This window comes from Octopus sinensis, linkage group LG23 (genome assembly GCF_006345805.1).
Source record: "Octopus sinensis linkage group LG23, ASM634580v1, whole genome shotgun sequence".
Lineage (NCBI taxonomy): Eukaryota > Metazoa > Mollusca > Cephalopoda > Octopoda > Octopodidae > Octopus > Octopus sinensis.
This window is the reverse complement of record NC_043019.1, coordinates 84,748-100,528: the sequence shown is the minus strand read 5'-3', so window position 1 is coordinate 100,528 and position 15,781 is coordinate 84,748. Positions and strand designations below refer to the sequence as shown.

The 15,781-nt window shown below is 36.1% G+C and overlaps 1 protein-coding gene across 2 annotated transcripts in view; it reads left to right on the top strand.

The window, feature by feature from the left end:
- LOC115223714 (exostosin-like 3) overlaps window positions 1-15,781 on the top strand; it is a 46,256-nt gene that overhangs the window by 23,415 nt on the left and 7,060 nt on the right. For both annotated transcript variants that reach the window (XM_029794390.2, XM_036512374.1), the window contains 2 exons: window positions 3,311-3,438; window positions 12,702-12,849. In XM_029794390.2, coding sequence (XP_029650250.1) covers window positions 3,311-3,438; window positions 12,702-12,849 — 276 coding nt within the window. The remainder of the gene's footprint in view (window positions 1-3,310; window positions 3,439-12,701; window positions 12,850-15,781) is intronic.

Here is a 15,781-nt window from a genome sequence, read left to right as displayed (position 1 = left end):
CACTCTCAAGGCTTTGGTCGACCCAAGGCTATATTAGAAGACACTTGCCCAAGGTGCCACGCAGTGGAACTGAACTCTGAACCATGTGGTTCGTAAACAAGCTACTTAGCACACAGCCACTTCTGCGCCTGTAGCTTGGTAATTTTCTACCGGACTTTTATACCAGATCACTATGTCAAGGGGACATAAACAAACCAACAACAGTTATCAAACTGGTGCAGGGACAAACACAAACAGAGACACACACACATAGATTTATACATATGTTTGTATACAAGATGGGCTTCTTCCAGTTTCCACCTACCAAATCCACTTACAGGGTTTTGGTCAGCCCATGGCTATAGTAGAGGACACTTGCCTTAGGTTCCACACAGCAGGACTGAACCCAAGATTACATGTGGTCGAACAGCAAATTTCTTAGCGTTCAGCCATTACTGAGATAAATTGATAGATAGATAAATAGATAGATAGATAGAGAGATAGCGAGATAGACAGACAGACAGACAGACAGACAGATAGATAGATTGATAGATGTGATCTTATCACTAATGGAACAGTACTATGTATAATATACATATATATATATATATATATTTCGATGGGTGAATGAATCATCCTATGTTTACCGTTAACATGGAAAATTCAATGAACTGTTACCAGGGTAGCAAATTCACGTCAGAAACACGGTTGAAGCGACCTATCCAGAGGTAGAAACTCCGGGTTAATGTGCAGTAATTTGTGTGATATAGCTGAATAAATAAATAAATGGAGTTGAACGAAGATGTTAATAAAATTCCTTTACTTTCGACATATGTTTCGAAGCAACATGGTTTTATTCTTTCCTGATGAGAAGATTGAATCTTTCACCGTTGAATCCTTTGGAATTAAACTATGTTGTCTTCGAAACATATGTCGAAAGTAAAGGAATTTTATTAACATCTTCGTTCAACTCCATTTATTTATTTATTCAGCTATATCACACAAATTACTGCACATTAACCCGGAGTTTCTACCTCTGGATAGGTCGCTTCAACCGTGTTTCTGACGTGAATTTCTTTATTCATATATATATATATATATATATATATAGGTATGTGAAGTTAAGATGCAAGGATCAAGGTATAGGATGAAGTAAGGTTTGAGCAGTTTGTAGAAGATATAAAAAACAACTTTCAGAAACAATAGCGGTTTATTTACATAGAAGGTTGTAAATTTTTCCCGTATTGAAGTTCGATAAGTAAAAACAATTGTGTTACAGCTTATGGATAACAGCAGAGATTGCTGTGTATACAAAGAGAAATCCAAAATTTTGGAATGAGCAGGTAAAATTCAGGCTATATATATATTTAATTTGTTTATTCACATAATTGCTTGCATATCTTCTCACCTTGATTCCTCTTATAGCCAATCTTTACCCCGCGAAATTGGTCCCTCGTAAAGACATCAGAGGCTGAATTCAAATTATTTGAATGTTACTAATTGCTTTCTAATCTGAGAATCTGTGGATCTCATCTGTTGACTACATGTGTGTGTGTGTGTGTGCGGGCGTGTGCGTGCATGCATGCATTCATGCATGCGCGCGTGTGTGTGTGTCTATATAATATGTGTGTGTACGTACATACATGAATATTAATACACATATGTGTAAATATATATGTATATATATATATATATATATATATATATATATATATATATATATATATATATATATATAAATATATATATGGTTTACCTACCATTATAAACAATATCAAATGTTTTTTCTCAAACCTTTCATAATGTGATACAAGTCTTTGGTGTAGCAATTGCATGCGGCTGAAGAGGGCTTTTGAACTATCTGTTATGTCGATTATGCATTGATGTAAGAATAAGTTGTTCTATAAAGCTCGAAACATATGTATCGCAACATCCTTTGTATCCTGTTTTTCATTTTATTTCATTTGATACATATATCCTCTCACCTATGCTACTATCTGGCATATACAGGTGCTTACATTTATCAAGTATTCACCCTGAATTTATTGTACATATATATATATATATATATATATATATAAATAAATAAATATATATTTGTATATATATATATATGTGTGTGTGTGTGTGTGTGTATATATATATGTATGTGTGTATGTGTGACAGGTTTCCATGCCGTTTCCTTCTACCAAATTCACTCACAAGATATTGGTCGGCCTGGGGTTCGTAATAGATTTGCCTAAGGTACAGCACATTGGGATTGAACCTGAAAACAACATGGTCACGAGCGTTCTTCTTAACCACATAAGAAACTATATATGCCTGAAACTATATATCTAGAAAAAGGAAATAGACAGGATTGCCAAAGTTGGAATGTCCTCAATTATAAGTCTGCTCAATTCAGGTTCACCTTTGAACAACAACAACAACAACAACACCGAGAGTGATGAATAAAGTATAAAGCTTCTTCCTGAGTTACATACGGTCACAAAACCAGTTCCACAGATCCTGTGGAGTATATATTACCTTCTGGGACCATGCGGTCAAGTGGTTAGGTTATTGCAGTCTTGACTGCTAGATCGCGAGTTCAATTCCTAGACCAGGTGGAACACTGTATTCTTGGGCAAAAGACTTCATTTCACATTGCTTCAGTCCCCCTTTCAATCAGAACCGGGGAGGAACATTGCACTGCTCTCCTAGCCAACAGGGTGGCATCATTCGAAGGCGAAAATGATGTAAAGTGCATTGTAACCAGCGATGTGTAGCAACGTCTCATAGTCTAGTTGGTCATGTGATTACTTGATATATTACCCACTGGATGGAACACCATTCCATTTCAGGATTGCTTATTTTTACAAACTGAATGGACTGGAACAATGTAAAGTGATGTGTTTTCCTCAAGAACGAAACACATTGCCCAGTTCAGGAATCGAAACCACAATCATGCAGTCATCGATCCAACACCCTAACCACAAAGCCACACGTCCCTACTAAGTGTGATGTGGGCAACATTTTCGTTAATCAATTATTCACGAAATTTTCATTATTGTTTTGCCACGGTTATTAAGCAGGAGAACATACCAGCTGCGACCATCACTCCATCCTTTTGTGGAAATGTAAAAACACATTATCTAAGATGGCTAATTAGATGCCTGAATTAGATTTCACTGTAGTGATTTTTAGTAGGTCATATGACTGGTAGAGACCCAATTTCAATGTTTGATGGTTTCTTTCATCTCACTGAGAACTTTGGGAATATTTTTAGAGTAAGCTTTAATATTTAATCTTGTTCTAAAACTCTGTCTTTCCTAAAATCTTTTTGTTCAAACAGGTTGTTGCATGTGGTAAGAACAGTCTAAATAATCGATTTTTGCCATTCGACATTATAAGAACTGATGCAATTTTTAGTCTAGATGATGACTTCACTCTACCACAGAAAAACATTCTTCTAGCTTTCCGGTAATGGCTTCTTTTTCATGTTTTCTTTTTCATTTTTCTACATGTTTTATTCATTTAAATGTGTGTGTGTGTGTGTGTGCAATATGTATTTATATATATATAAGTGTCTAAGGCTCCCTATAGGAACTGGATAATGTCTATTAATGAAGTGACATAAATAACAGTGGAGTAGGATGTTCAATGCAATAGAAAATATACATTTCTTTATTGTCCACAAGGGGCTAAACATAGAGGGGGCAAACAAGGACAGACAAAGGGATTGAGTCGATCAAATCGACCCCAGTGCGAAACTGGAACTTTATTTATCGACCCCGAAAGGATGACAGGCAAAGGCGACCTCGGCGGAATTTGAACTCAGAACGTAACGGCAGACGAAATACCGCTAAGCATTTCGCCCGGTGCGCTAAAGTGTCTGCCAGCTCACCGCCCCCAGCAATAGAAAATATAGCTGTTACAATAAGCATAAACGTGAGAAAAATCAGGGCTATTAGCTCTGTTGATAATAATAATAAATAATTCAATTTCAATGTTTTCTTGAAACTATAACTTACTTTAGACATTAGGATTTAAATTCCAATCTTCGAAAATGTTCCGTTCTATAATATTCTTAAAGGAATGGAAAAATTATCCAGCAACTCAGGATAATACGAATGAGCCTGGTAGGTGCAAAAGACTAACTGGCATTTCTTGTTAAGAATACGGGTGACAGTCAGATCGCTGATGTTTGTTGTGCACTCTGCTGTCATTATTTGATTGTTGTTATTCTGTGTAGCTGTGTGTAAAGATCAGTTATGTTTTGCAGGGTTGCTTTATTTTTACAGTTAACTTAGAAATGGAGAAGGACATGGTGCTAGGTATAAAAAATAAGCCTTTGGGGCTAGAAATATTGCAGAAAAGCATGAAATTCTTCAAGGAAATTCATGTGTCTTATGCGAAATCTGTGATGGGCCTGAGTGATGCTGATAACTTGGAGTCGCTTCTGCTATATATATATATGCATGCTTTTGGCGCGGAATTTGAGGCATAACTAAAAATGCAATTCGTTAAACCGCTCGTGTTTTTGACGCTCGGGTCGATCTAATTAATTGCATTTAAGACAAACCTCTGCTGAAGATTTATAGATGTGTATGTAAGTAAAACTACATATTACATTAGTAATGAAACAATTTGTTCAGGGTCAATCTATTTATTCGTTGTATTTCACTTTCCTTCCGTTAAATGTATGTTAATTCTAGTTGGAAACATCTTTTCTGTGGCTATACTATCGGAGCTATTTTTAGCACTAGAGTTATCCACATAGTGGTTAACTCTCTAATAATTTATGTATAAATTTGTATTTTCTCCATAGTTTTTTGTGCTAAGCCACTCGGTGTTAAATTAATGGTATTATTAAATTAATATCAATTTTTCACCCTCATTTATAAATATATATATATATATATATATATATATATATATATATATACTAGCAGTATTGCCCGGCTCAACGGGGATTTCAGGGTAGAGTTTCAGGGAGTCGCTGATGTATCGTGATGATCAAAAATCCGGCAAGCTAAATTTTGATTAAAGTGATTCAAACTGCAGACTCACCGCACAATGGTCACATTTAATTCAAAGCTTAAAAAATGTAATGAAAACAATTGGTATGTGTTCACAAAGTCCAAACGATTAATAAGAAAAAACCCTCCAGGCTACATCCCGAAAATTCATTTCTTTGCCGAATTTCTACAATGTTTCCGGCGATTCGTTTTTATATCTTGATTTTTTTTATTTTTCATGCAATTTACGCATGCTTGCACGCGTGGTGAACACAGTTCACGTCAAACAGCTGACTGAGTAAAGTTCACTATTCAATGCATGGGATAAGGCCTAAACAAACACATTATCGATTTTTGCACTTGCGAGATGAATTTCGGAACAGTTCAACAGTTCAATTTTCATTCGCCTAAACTTTAAGTGACCCATTTTTTGTGGTTCTACGATTTGTTGGCTAGGAGGAGATGTGCCGGGAAGTTAAACACACAGACACATACACAGATACACACACAGACACACAAGTTGAGTTTTATATATATATATATATATATATATATTATATATATATATATATATATATGTATATATATATGTATATATATATATATATACATGTTAGGGCAGCGGACTCACGGTCGGAGCATCGCGGTTTCGATTCCCAGACCGGGCGTTGTGTGTGTTTATTGTGTGTGTTTGTTGGCTTGCTCGCTTAGCCAGCGGGGTGGCGTCACTTGAAGGCTAAATCAATGCTACCCAAGAACAAAAGTTGTATTACACAGTGTTATTCAAGATAATTATAATGATGGTTTCAAATTTTGGCACAAGGCCAGTAATTTGGGGGGTGGTTGGTGGAGGGAGCACAAGGCCAGTAATTTGGGGGGAGGGGTTGGTGGAGGGAGCACAAATCAAGTACATCAACCCTAGTGCTCAACTAGTACTCATTTTGTCGACCTTGGAAGGATAAAAGGCAAAGTGAACCTCGTTAGAATTTGAACTCAGAACGTAAAGAGCTGGAAGAAATGCTCCTAAGCATTTTCCCCAGCATGCCGACAATTGTGCCAGCTTGCCACCCATATAAAAATAATGATGGACTCTCCCGTCGAAGACAACCTATGAGTGTTTTGCTCAAGAACACAAAACACCACCCGGTTTAGGATTTGAAACCACAATTTCACGATCATGAGTGCAAGGCTCTAATCACTAGGCTATGCATCCTCATGGCAACAACAACAACAATAATAATAATAATAATAATATAATAATAATAATAATAATAATAATAATAATAATGATAATAATAATAGCAATAGCAATAACAATAATAATGATAATAATAATAATAATAATAATAATAATAATAATAATAATAATAATAAGCCCTGATACAGTACCAGGCAGTGGCTCTCATGGCTTCTGATCTAAACTGATTGGAAGTGTAATCATGTACATTGTTTTGTCTTGGTATAAAAGATGGGCTACAGCAAATATTGTGCTCAATACCACAGATTTGCTTGTCAGTTGTTTGACCTTAACCAGTTGAGCATGTCCCTTAGTGGCTGATGATATGTGCATCTCTGATCATGAGCAGAGGTAGTGGGGGAGCATCATAGCCATGTGTTGAGAGGGATTCTTTGGGGTTTGGATAATTCACCTTTTGAAACATGGGTGGTTCGTTCGACATCCTTAAACAACCCTTATTCAGGGACCTTTTGAGTGGGATGAGCTACTCGACCAGAAGAAAATTCTAACTGGGCCCCACCTGCAAGGTCATGCACTGTGTAGCCGACCATGTGAAATTATGGTCAACCTATACTATCCTTATCCGCTGGCCTACAAAATACTCTAAGTGCGATCAAGATGAATCGATGCAATCTGTCCAAGTTCACATTGGTACATTCGTGTTATTTAGTTGGTATCTGTCAGACAGAAGAAAGCATCTGAGCAGGATTTTGATGCTTTTGCACCCCACTCTACTATCAGATACTCCCATGCAATCGAAACGTCCATCTCAGACTACGGTCCAATAGAATAAGTACTAGGCTTACAAAGAATAAATCCTGGGGTTGATTTCTTCAACTAAATGTGGTGCTCCATCATGGGCACAGTCAGATAACTGAAGCAAGTACAATAATAAAGGATTAAAAGAATAAAAGAATATATGTTCATATAAGACATGGCTGTATATTAAGAAGTTTGCTTTCCAACCCCGTAGTCCCAGGTTCAGTTCCATTACATGATACTTTGGGCAAATGTCTTCTACAATAGCTTCAGGCCAACCAAAGCTTTGTGGGTAGATTTGGTGGACGGAAACTGAAAGAAGACCCACCCAGGGGACGTTATTTTTCTAGGCACAGGAGTAGCTGTGTGGTAAGTAACTTGGTTACCTACCACATAGTTCTGGGTTCAGTCCTATTCGTGACACCTTGGGTATGTGTCTTCTGCTATAGCCTTGGGCCAACCAAAGCCTTGTAAGTGGATTTGGTAGACGGAAACTGGAAGAAGCCCATCGTATATGTATATATATGTGTGTGCGTGTGCGTGTGCGTGTGCGTGTGTGTGTGTGTGTGTGTGTGGGTGTTTGTCCCTCCAACATTGCTTGATAACTGATGTTGGTGTGTTTACGTCTCCGTAACTTAGTGGTTCGGCAAAAGTGACCAATGGAATAAGTGCTAGGATTATGCAAATATATGGGAATCTACCACCTGTGTCATCTCTTGTGAAAGGTAAGAGAGTCCAATTTGCTGGACATTGTTGTAGAGCTGAAAAAGAGGTAATTTCTACTCTTCTCCTCTGGAAGCCATCTACACGCAATACCAGAGGGCACACACTCTCCTACCCTGATGTAATCTCCAGGGATACAGGCATCCAGCAACAGGACCTCCGTAATGCCATGATGGACCGTGAAGTCTGGCGTAGCATGGTAAATTCCATTGTCTTGACCACGGTCGAACAATGATGAATGATGCTAGGATTACAAAGAATAAGTAAGTCCTGGAGCTGATTTACTCGACTGAAGGCGGTGCTCCAGCATAGCCGCAGTTAAATGACTGAAACAAATAAAAGAATAAAAGAATATATATATAACAACAACAACAATAATAATGATGATGATGATAATGATGATGATGAGGGTGGTGGTGGTGGTGGTGGTGGTGGTGTGGTGGTGGTGGTGGTGATGGTGATGATGATGATGATGATGGACTACAGTAGCAGTGATTGTAGAATCTCTAGGAATGATAAAAAAAAAAGTACTGAAACCTATTTGAAAGTGATTCCAGGCTCACCATCCCTACAGGAAGTGCAAAAAATCGCATTAACTGGAACGGCTCATGTACTGAGAAGAGCCATATCGCTGTGAAAATAACATCCATCCATGAATTCATTTATTTGTTAATTTTTAAATACATATTTTATCTGTGAATTTGCGCGTGTAATCTGGGTATGCATACAATGCCCTTCTCTGCCCTAGGTGTATGGAAAACACTCGGCGAGAAACGGAAGAAAATTTGAAGAAAGGAAAAAATAATAATAATAATAATAATAATAATAATAATAATAATAATAATAATAATAATAATAATGATAATAATAATAATAATAATAATAATAATAATAATAATAATAATAATAATATAAACGTATCTGTCAAGACCTACCAAAAACTGAGCAAATATAAAGATCTTGAAATAGAAATCAGCAAAATGTGGAAGCTGAAGACTAAAACAATACCTGTTGTCATAGGTGCCCTGGGAATGATAGCAAAAGGGGCTGATAGCTACCTAACTCAGATACCAGGAAACCCAAAAATGGCAGAAGTTCAAAAGATAGTGCTCATGGGAAATGCTCATATCCTACGCAAAATACTCTCTATGTAATCTCAAGGTTTAAAACAAACATAATTTTCGGTTTAAAAAAAAACAAAAAAATACAACTTTTTTTTTTAGACATTCATTAGTACAACACCCCCACCCCCCCAAATATATGGCACACTAGGCATAACAACAACATGAACTTCCAACCCTGTTGTCTCTTGAGGTCTCTGGGTGAGACTTGGAGCCAACTTGTACAAATATAAAGCAAAAGTCAAACATAGAATAATAATAATAATAATATAATAATAATAATAATAATAATAATAAATAATAATAATAATAGGGAATATAATTCCAAAACTTACAGGGAAAAATTCAATTTAACAATTTAAAATCAAATTTCACAATATGTAATATATGTATATAATTTAGAGAAAAACCAATATTAAACAATTCAATAAAGAAAGATGTTATTCACACCATATAGAAAACATATACTATAAAAAAAATTATTTTAAATCAATAAAGTATAATAAATAGTAAACAGTAGTAAAAACATTACGCACGTTTCATGGCTATATTTTCAAATAGATAATTCAATTCACAACTGCAACTCGGTCATGGAGACCAGCTGCGGGAAAGCGCTTCAAGCAAACGGTGACCACATCTGTTCACCATCGTCTATGTAGAGCCAGAGATGTCGCAGTCTCAGGGCACCTTTCAGCAGGTGTTGGTAGCAAACGGATCGCCGGACTATCCAAACGCTTCCTTTCCAGAAGAAACAGAAGAAGATGCGTTCCAGTTTGGTGATGATAGGGTCGGGACAAGGCACGACGGTCAGGTGGTAGTAGTTGACGGGCGCGATGTACGCGTTCGCCACCTCCACCCGACCTTTTAGGGACAGCTTCCTCTCTGCTCATTGCCTGGAGAGAGTGGCCAACCAACTGGTTATCTCGTCCCAGTTCTTCTTCGTTTGCAGGTCCGAACCGAACCAGACTCCAAGCAACTTGACCGGCCCGTCCGTCAGCCAATTTCCAGAATGAGTTGTGGTTGTTGAAAATATTAGCTCCATTACAGAGAATAAGCTCACCCAGTTTTATCCACTAGCAGTAGATATACTCAGCGTGTTGCCATTTATGATTTGCGTTAAGGGAACGATGGTCATAGATCAATACAAATCCAGGGAAAGAATCAGTAGATAAGTACAATAAAGTTTTTAAAAATTCATATAAAAGTTGACTAAAAATTATCTAAAAAAAGATTATTACAGTAAGCAAATCAACTAAAAATTTAAAGAGGAAAGTATTTAAAATGAAAATTATATCCAACTATGAATCATTCCAAAACGTAATTCAACATCCAACATCTATGGCCATTTCGGGAGTTCATTGTTGTTGCATCCATGCATGCTATACGTGTCTTAGGCAATGACCCCCCCATCAGGATGAACAGAGTTTCAAAGAGTTACACATTTTAAAGTTCTATCTATCTATCCGCTCAGTCGAAGTCGACTCTCGGTTACTCCATGGATCAGTTTCCTCCAGTCAGTTCTATCCTGGGCCGCTTCTTTCAGATTGGCTATGTCCATTCCGGTATCACTCTTGATGGTGTCAAGCCAGCGGGTTCTTGGTCGGCCTCTTCCTCTCTTGCCACTGACCATTCCAAGCATGATGTCCTTCTCCAGGGATTTCCTCCGCATAATATGATCAAAATATACCAATCTATGCTTGGTGATCCTAGCTTCTAGTGACATTTTCGGCCTGATCTGCTTAAGAACTTCTCCATTGGTGAGCCTCGCTGTCCATGGAATCCGTAAAGTTACTGTAAGGGAATCTCATGCCATTCTCAAAACTTTTGGACCTAAAACATTAAATAAATTCACTGAGCTAATACTCTCCTGTAATCATAAATTTTCTTCGACTTTTGTATAAATATATAGGGAAACGATTAAAGGAGTTAAATAGTATTACATTACTAGATTTTGAAACCGGATATTTAAATTCACACGAATGGAAGCCACCTAGTTTGTTTGCCATATAATTAAATTTTTTAAAAACTGGGGTTTTTTTTTTAGTATTTTTGGACTAATCCGGTTAAAAGTTGTATTATAAATAGCAGTTCAAGCCCATACAGTAACTTTAAAATGTGTAACCCATTGAAACTCTGTTCATCCTGATGAGGGGGCCATTGCCTAAGACGCATATAGCATGCATGGAGGCAATGACAATGAACTCCCGAAATGGCCATAGATGTTGGATGTTGAATTACGTTTTGGAATGATTCGTGAAGATGTCGACTAGCTACCCGATTAGATTCATGTCATGCTCCTGCAATTATCATGGATTATAACTATACTAACGTTTACATTTTATTGGGTTGTCCGGAAAGTTTGTGCCGATTTTTAAAGGAGAGAAAAAGGTCAATAAATACTTGCCATTACATTTTTAATCAACCAAATATGAACCATTTTGTTGCACAATGCATCTCCATCTTTCCTTTAACTTGAAAATACCATCTTCCCAGAATTGAGGTGGTTTCATGGCAAACAATTCATCAAGGTATCTTTTTACGTCATCCAAGGAATTGAAATTTTGACCATTAAGACTATTCTGCATGGACCTGAATAAGTGGAAATCTGAAGGAGCAATATCTGGTGAATGTGGAGGGTGGGGTAACACATCCCAGCTGAGCTGCAGCAATTTTTGTCTGGTTCCCAAATCATCAAGTGCCGAAAATGAACTTTCTTATCTTCCATTTTAAAGGGTTACAGAATTAACACAGGTTATAGGAACATAAACTTTCTTCCACGAAAAGATAGCTTAAACTGTGCTCTAAATGGAGGTGTAGTCAAATCCTATTTTATGGACTCAACCATGTTCTAAAATAAGTCGAAATGTAAGCTACTATAAATCGGCACAAACTTTCTAGACGACCCAATAAATATATTACAGAGATGTATTTGTATAACAAGTGTTTTGATCTGAGATCGTGTGTTCACTGACGCAAATGGCTTTTGTCTGTTTCTTAAATGGCTTACAAACACCTTCCACGCTCAAATAAATATAATGTTCATAGTTGCATACAAATTTAAATAATTTTTAGTCAACTTTTATGTGAGTTTTGTGGGCAGGCCCTGTGTACTTTATATTTTTTATATATGATTTTTACCTGGTGTTTGTTTTATTATTCTTTATTTGAAAGCCATGGTATCATTTAGTATTAGAAATACTTCTGTTATTAGAAATACTACTATTTCTAATACTTCCGGTATGTGGTCTAGCAACTTGTTGCAAAGACCCTCATTGTTATAATTATATATATATATATATACATACATATGTATGTATGTATGTATGTATGTATGTATGTATGTATGTATGTATGTATGTGTGTGTGTGTGTGTGTTTGTGTGTGTGTGTGTGTGTGTGGTGTGTGTGTGTGTGTGTGTGTAAAAAGAGGGAAGGGCAAACATTAATAATCTCCACCACTGTGCTGTCTTTCCCTTTGATGTTGTGGTCTTAATATTGTGTTTTAGATTAAGGAGGTTAGCTGGCAGAATCATTAGCTTGCCGGACAAAATGCCTCTCGTTCCTTACAAGATTGATAGGGGTCAGTGTAATCAACTCAAACCCTAAAAGCCTCCTCCAAATTTTCAGATTTTGTGTATCAATAGAAAAAATAAATATTGTCTTTTCGAGTAAAACAATGAGCTGACAGATTCATTAGCACGTTGGACAAAATACTTAGCATTCTGAGTTCATAAAGTCAACTTCGCCTCTCATCTCTTACAGGATTAATAACATAAATACCAGTTGGGTACTGGGGTCAGTATAATCCATAAACTCACTCCACCAAATTTTCAAGCTTTGTGTGTCAATAATATATTGTTTTTTTTTCTTTGGATTGTCATTATAGGATTTGGAGAGAGAATCGTGATCGACTTGTTGGCTTTCCAGGGCGATACCATTCTTGGAGTCAATCTGAAAAGAAATTCTTGTACAAGGGGGACTATCAAGTGGATGGAATATCTCTTGTGTTAACTGGTGCCTGTTTCTTTCACAAGGTGAGGAAAATTGTTGTATTTAGGAATGGTCATTTTGCCACTTTAGCCAATAAAAACACACGCACTATATATTTGGTATTTCTTTGCTTCAGCGTTATTTATTTTTTGCATTAATCTTAATCTTATTTCGGCCAGATTTCTTTCGTCACACTCCTGTGACCGCATCAATGGTCCTTTGCTTTCTTCTTTCTTATTTGTGTGTCTCTCCTTACTAACCGTCAGCCATTTTGTATTCTATTGTATGTGTCTTCATTTGCGCATGCGTATATCTCTATGTGCGTCTATGTTTAGTTAGTGTGAGGGGGAGGGGGATGCCTCTAATATTTGTATCTCCTATTTATATACGTTCGTGTAATTTGTTTTTGTTTATTCTTATTTTATTCATGAGTTTACACCCACTTATTACTATTATTATTAATATTATTATTATTATCATTATCATTATAATGTATGTATGTATGTATGTATGTATAACAATAATAATAGTAATAATAATAATAAAATAATAATAATAATAATAATGATGAATATGATAAAAAGGAGAAGAAAAAAAAGAAAAAAAGGGGAACAATGTTTTATAAAATATATTTTTATCTCCTTTTTTTGTATGAAATATATCCCTCCCTTAAAAGCAATTAAATGTGTTGCTTTACTTAGAATTAAATTAGATAATCCCCTTAAAAATAGTTTCTTAACCCTTTAGCATCTCTCTCTATATAAACGGCAGTTTGTCTGTCTGTGTGTCTGTCAGGTTGTACCCTCACCCTGACCACGGCTTTCAACCGATTCTAATGAAACTTGACACACACATAGCCCTATGTCATAATTCAAAACTAATGCAGCGAAAATTTTGAAAAGTTCCCCAGTTCTGAAAAAAATCGATAAATTCGACATGGGGTCGAGAATATCAGCTTTTTATATGCAACACATTTTCTGTTGTAGTTTTCGCAACTTGCAATCGATTTTCACCAAACTCATGGTGAAGCTTAATGTTACCCTAAGAAACTTAATTCTGGCTTTAGTTTTCCATGCAATACCTTACCATCAGAAAAAAATCGATAAAATCATGCCATTTTGGGAAATCGCGTTCAAATTCAAGATGACATATTTTCGACAATATCTTTCACAAATTGGCAGGAATTTTGTTTTTAAAATTCACAGCGAGCATCATGTCTGCTCCAAGGAGCTATATGGCCCTTTTTATTCCAATAGGATACTTTATTACTGGAAAAAATCGGTTAATTAAATCATATGTGGCACACATAGCAAATCGATTTGTGAATTAAACACAAACCACAGACTGTCTAGAGGACGCAACTCGACCTTTTTAACTCTCGGAACACGTGGGGTAAGTATCCCAAAATGTATAAAAATGTACAAAAACGGCAAAAAAGCGGGCAGCAATGTGAGTGACAACAACGAAAAAGTCAAAAGTGACCAAACTGAACAAACGAATGGAAAAGGTTTTTTGGTGCACACGACAAAAGCGGTTTATAATAAACCAAGAGTTTGCAAGTAGCGTCCGAGGACCCTTAGGGTACGTCAAACATTTAAGGTAAAACGTTTGGGGTGGTAGTTATAAAGAAAGTTTAAACAAAAAAATGTATTCGAATAACTTGCTGCTATTAGCAGAAGTGGCGGTGTTGGGGGTAAAGTCTCGAATGTAATTTCTTCCTGGTAGGAATTGGTTGGGTTGAATTATCGATAGCTGTTTGATAGTTATTTGGGAGTGAAGAGAAGACATTGCAACCTACACATGCGCCTTCGTTCCCTAGAGGGAAAGGACTAGATTGGGATTAGTCGTTGCCTACTAGGGGCTCTATAATACCCGGGCAACACTGGGCTATGCTATTAGTTCACTATATATTTCGTATTAGTTTGCTTCAAGTTATATATTTTTTGCATTAATCTTAATCTTATTTCAGCCAGATTTCTTTCGTCACACTCCTGTGACCGCATCAATGGTCCTTTGCTTTCTTCTTTCGTATTTGTGTGTCCCTCCTTACTAACCGTCAGCCATTTTGTATTTCTATTGTATGTGTCTTCATTTGCGCATGCGTATATCTCTATGTGCGTCTATGTTTAGTTAGTGTGAGGGGGAGGGGGATGCTTCTAATATTTGTATCTCCTGTTTATATACGTTCGTGTAATTTGTTTATTCTTATTTTGTTCATGTGTTTACACCCACTTATTACTATTATTATTATTATTATTATTATCATTATTATTATCATTATTATGTATGTATGTATGTATAACAATAATAATAGTAATAATAATAATAATAATAATAATAATAATAATAATGATGATAAAAAGGAGAAGAAAAAAAAGAAAAAAGGGGAACAATGTTTTATAAAATATATTTTTATCTCCTTTTTCTGTATGAAATATATCCCTCCCTTAAAAGCAATTAAATTTTTTGCTTTACTTAGAATTAAATTAGATAATCCCCTTAAAAATAGTTTCTTAACCCTTTAGCATTCAGATTCTTCTGTCAAATGAAGTGCTTATTTATTTACATTGCTTGGAATTAATCATGCATTATCTTGTTTATGTTTAGAATGGCATTGTAGGATAGGTCTAAGAGGCAGGATCTAGCCAGTTTGACCTTAAAACAGGTAGAATATTTAGGCCAGATATGGTCAGTTTAAATGCTAAAGGGTCAAACTCAGACATACCATTTCCAATGGTATTTTTTTCTACTTTTGTATTGCATCCGGGAACTCATTTTTGTGTGTATCTCTTATCCCTTGTCTTTTACTTATGTCAGTCTTTGGACTGTGGCCATGCTGGGGCATTGCCATGAAGGATTTAGTTGAAAGAATGGACCCCAGCACTTATTTTCAAGTTTGGTACTTATTCCATTGGTCTCTTTTGCCAAACTGCTATGTTATGCAGATGTAAACAAACCAACAATGGTTATCAAGCA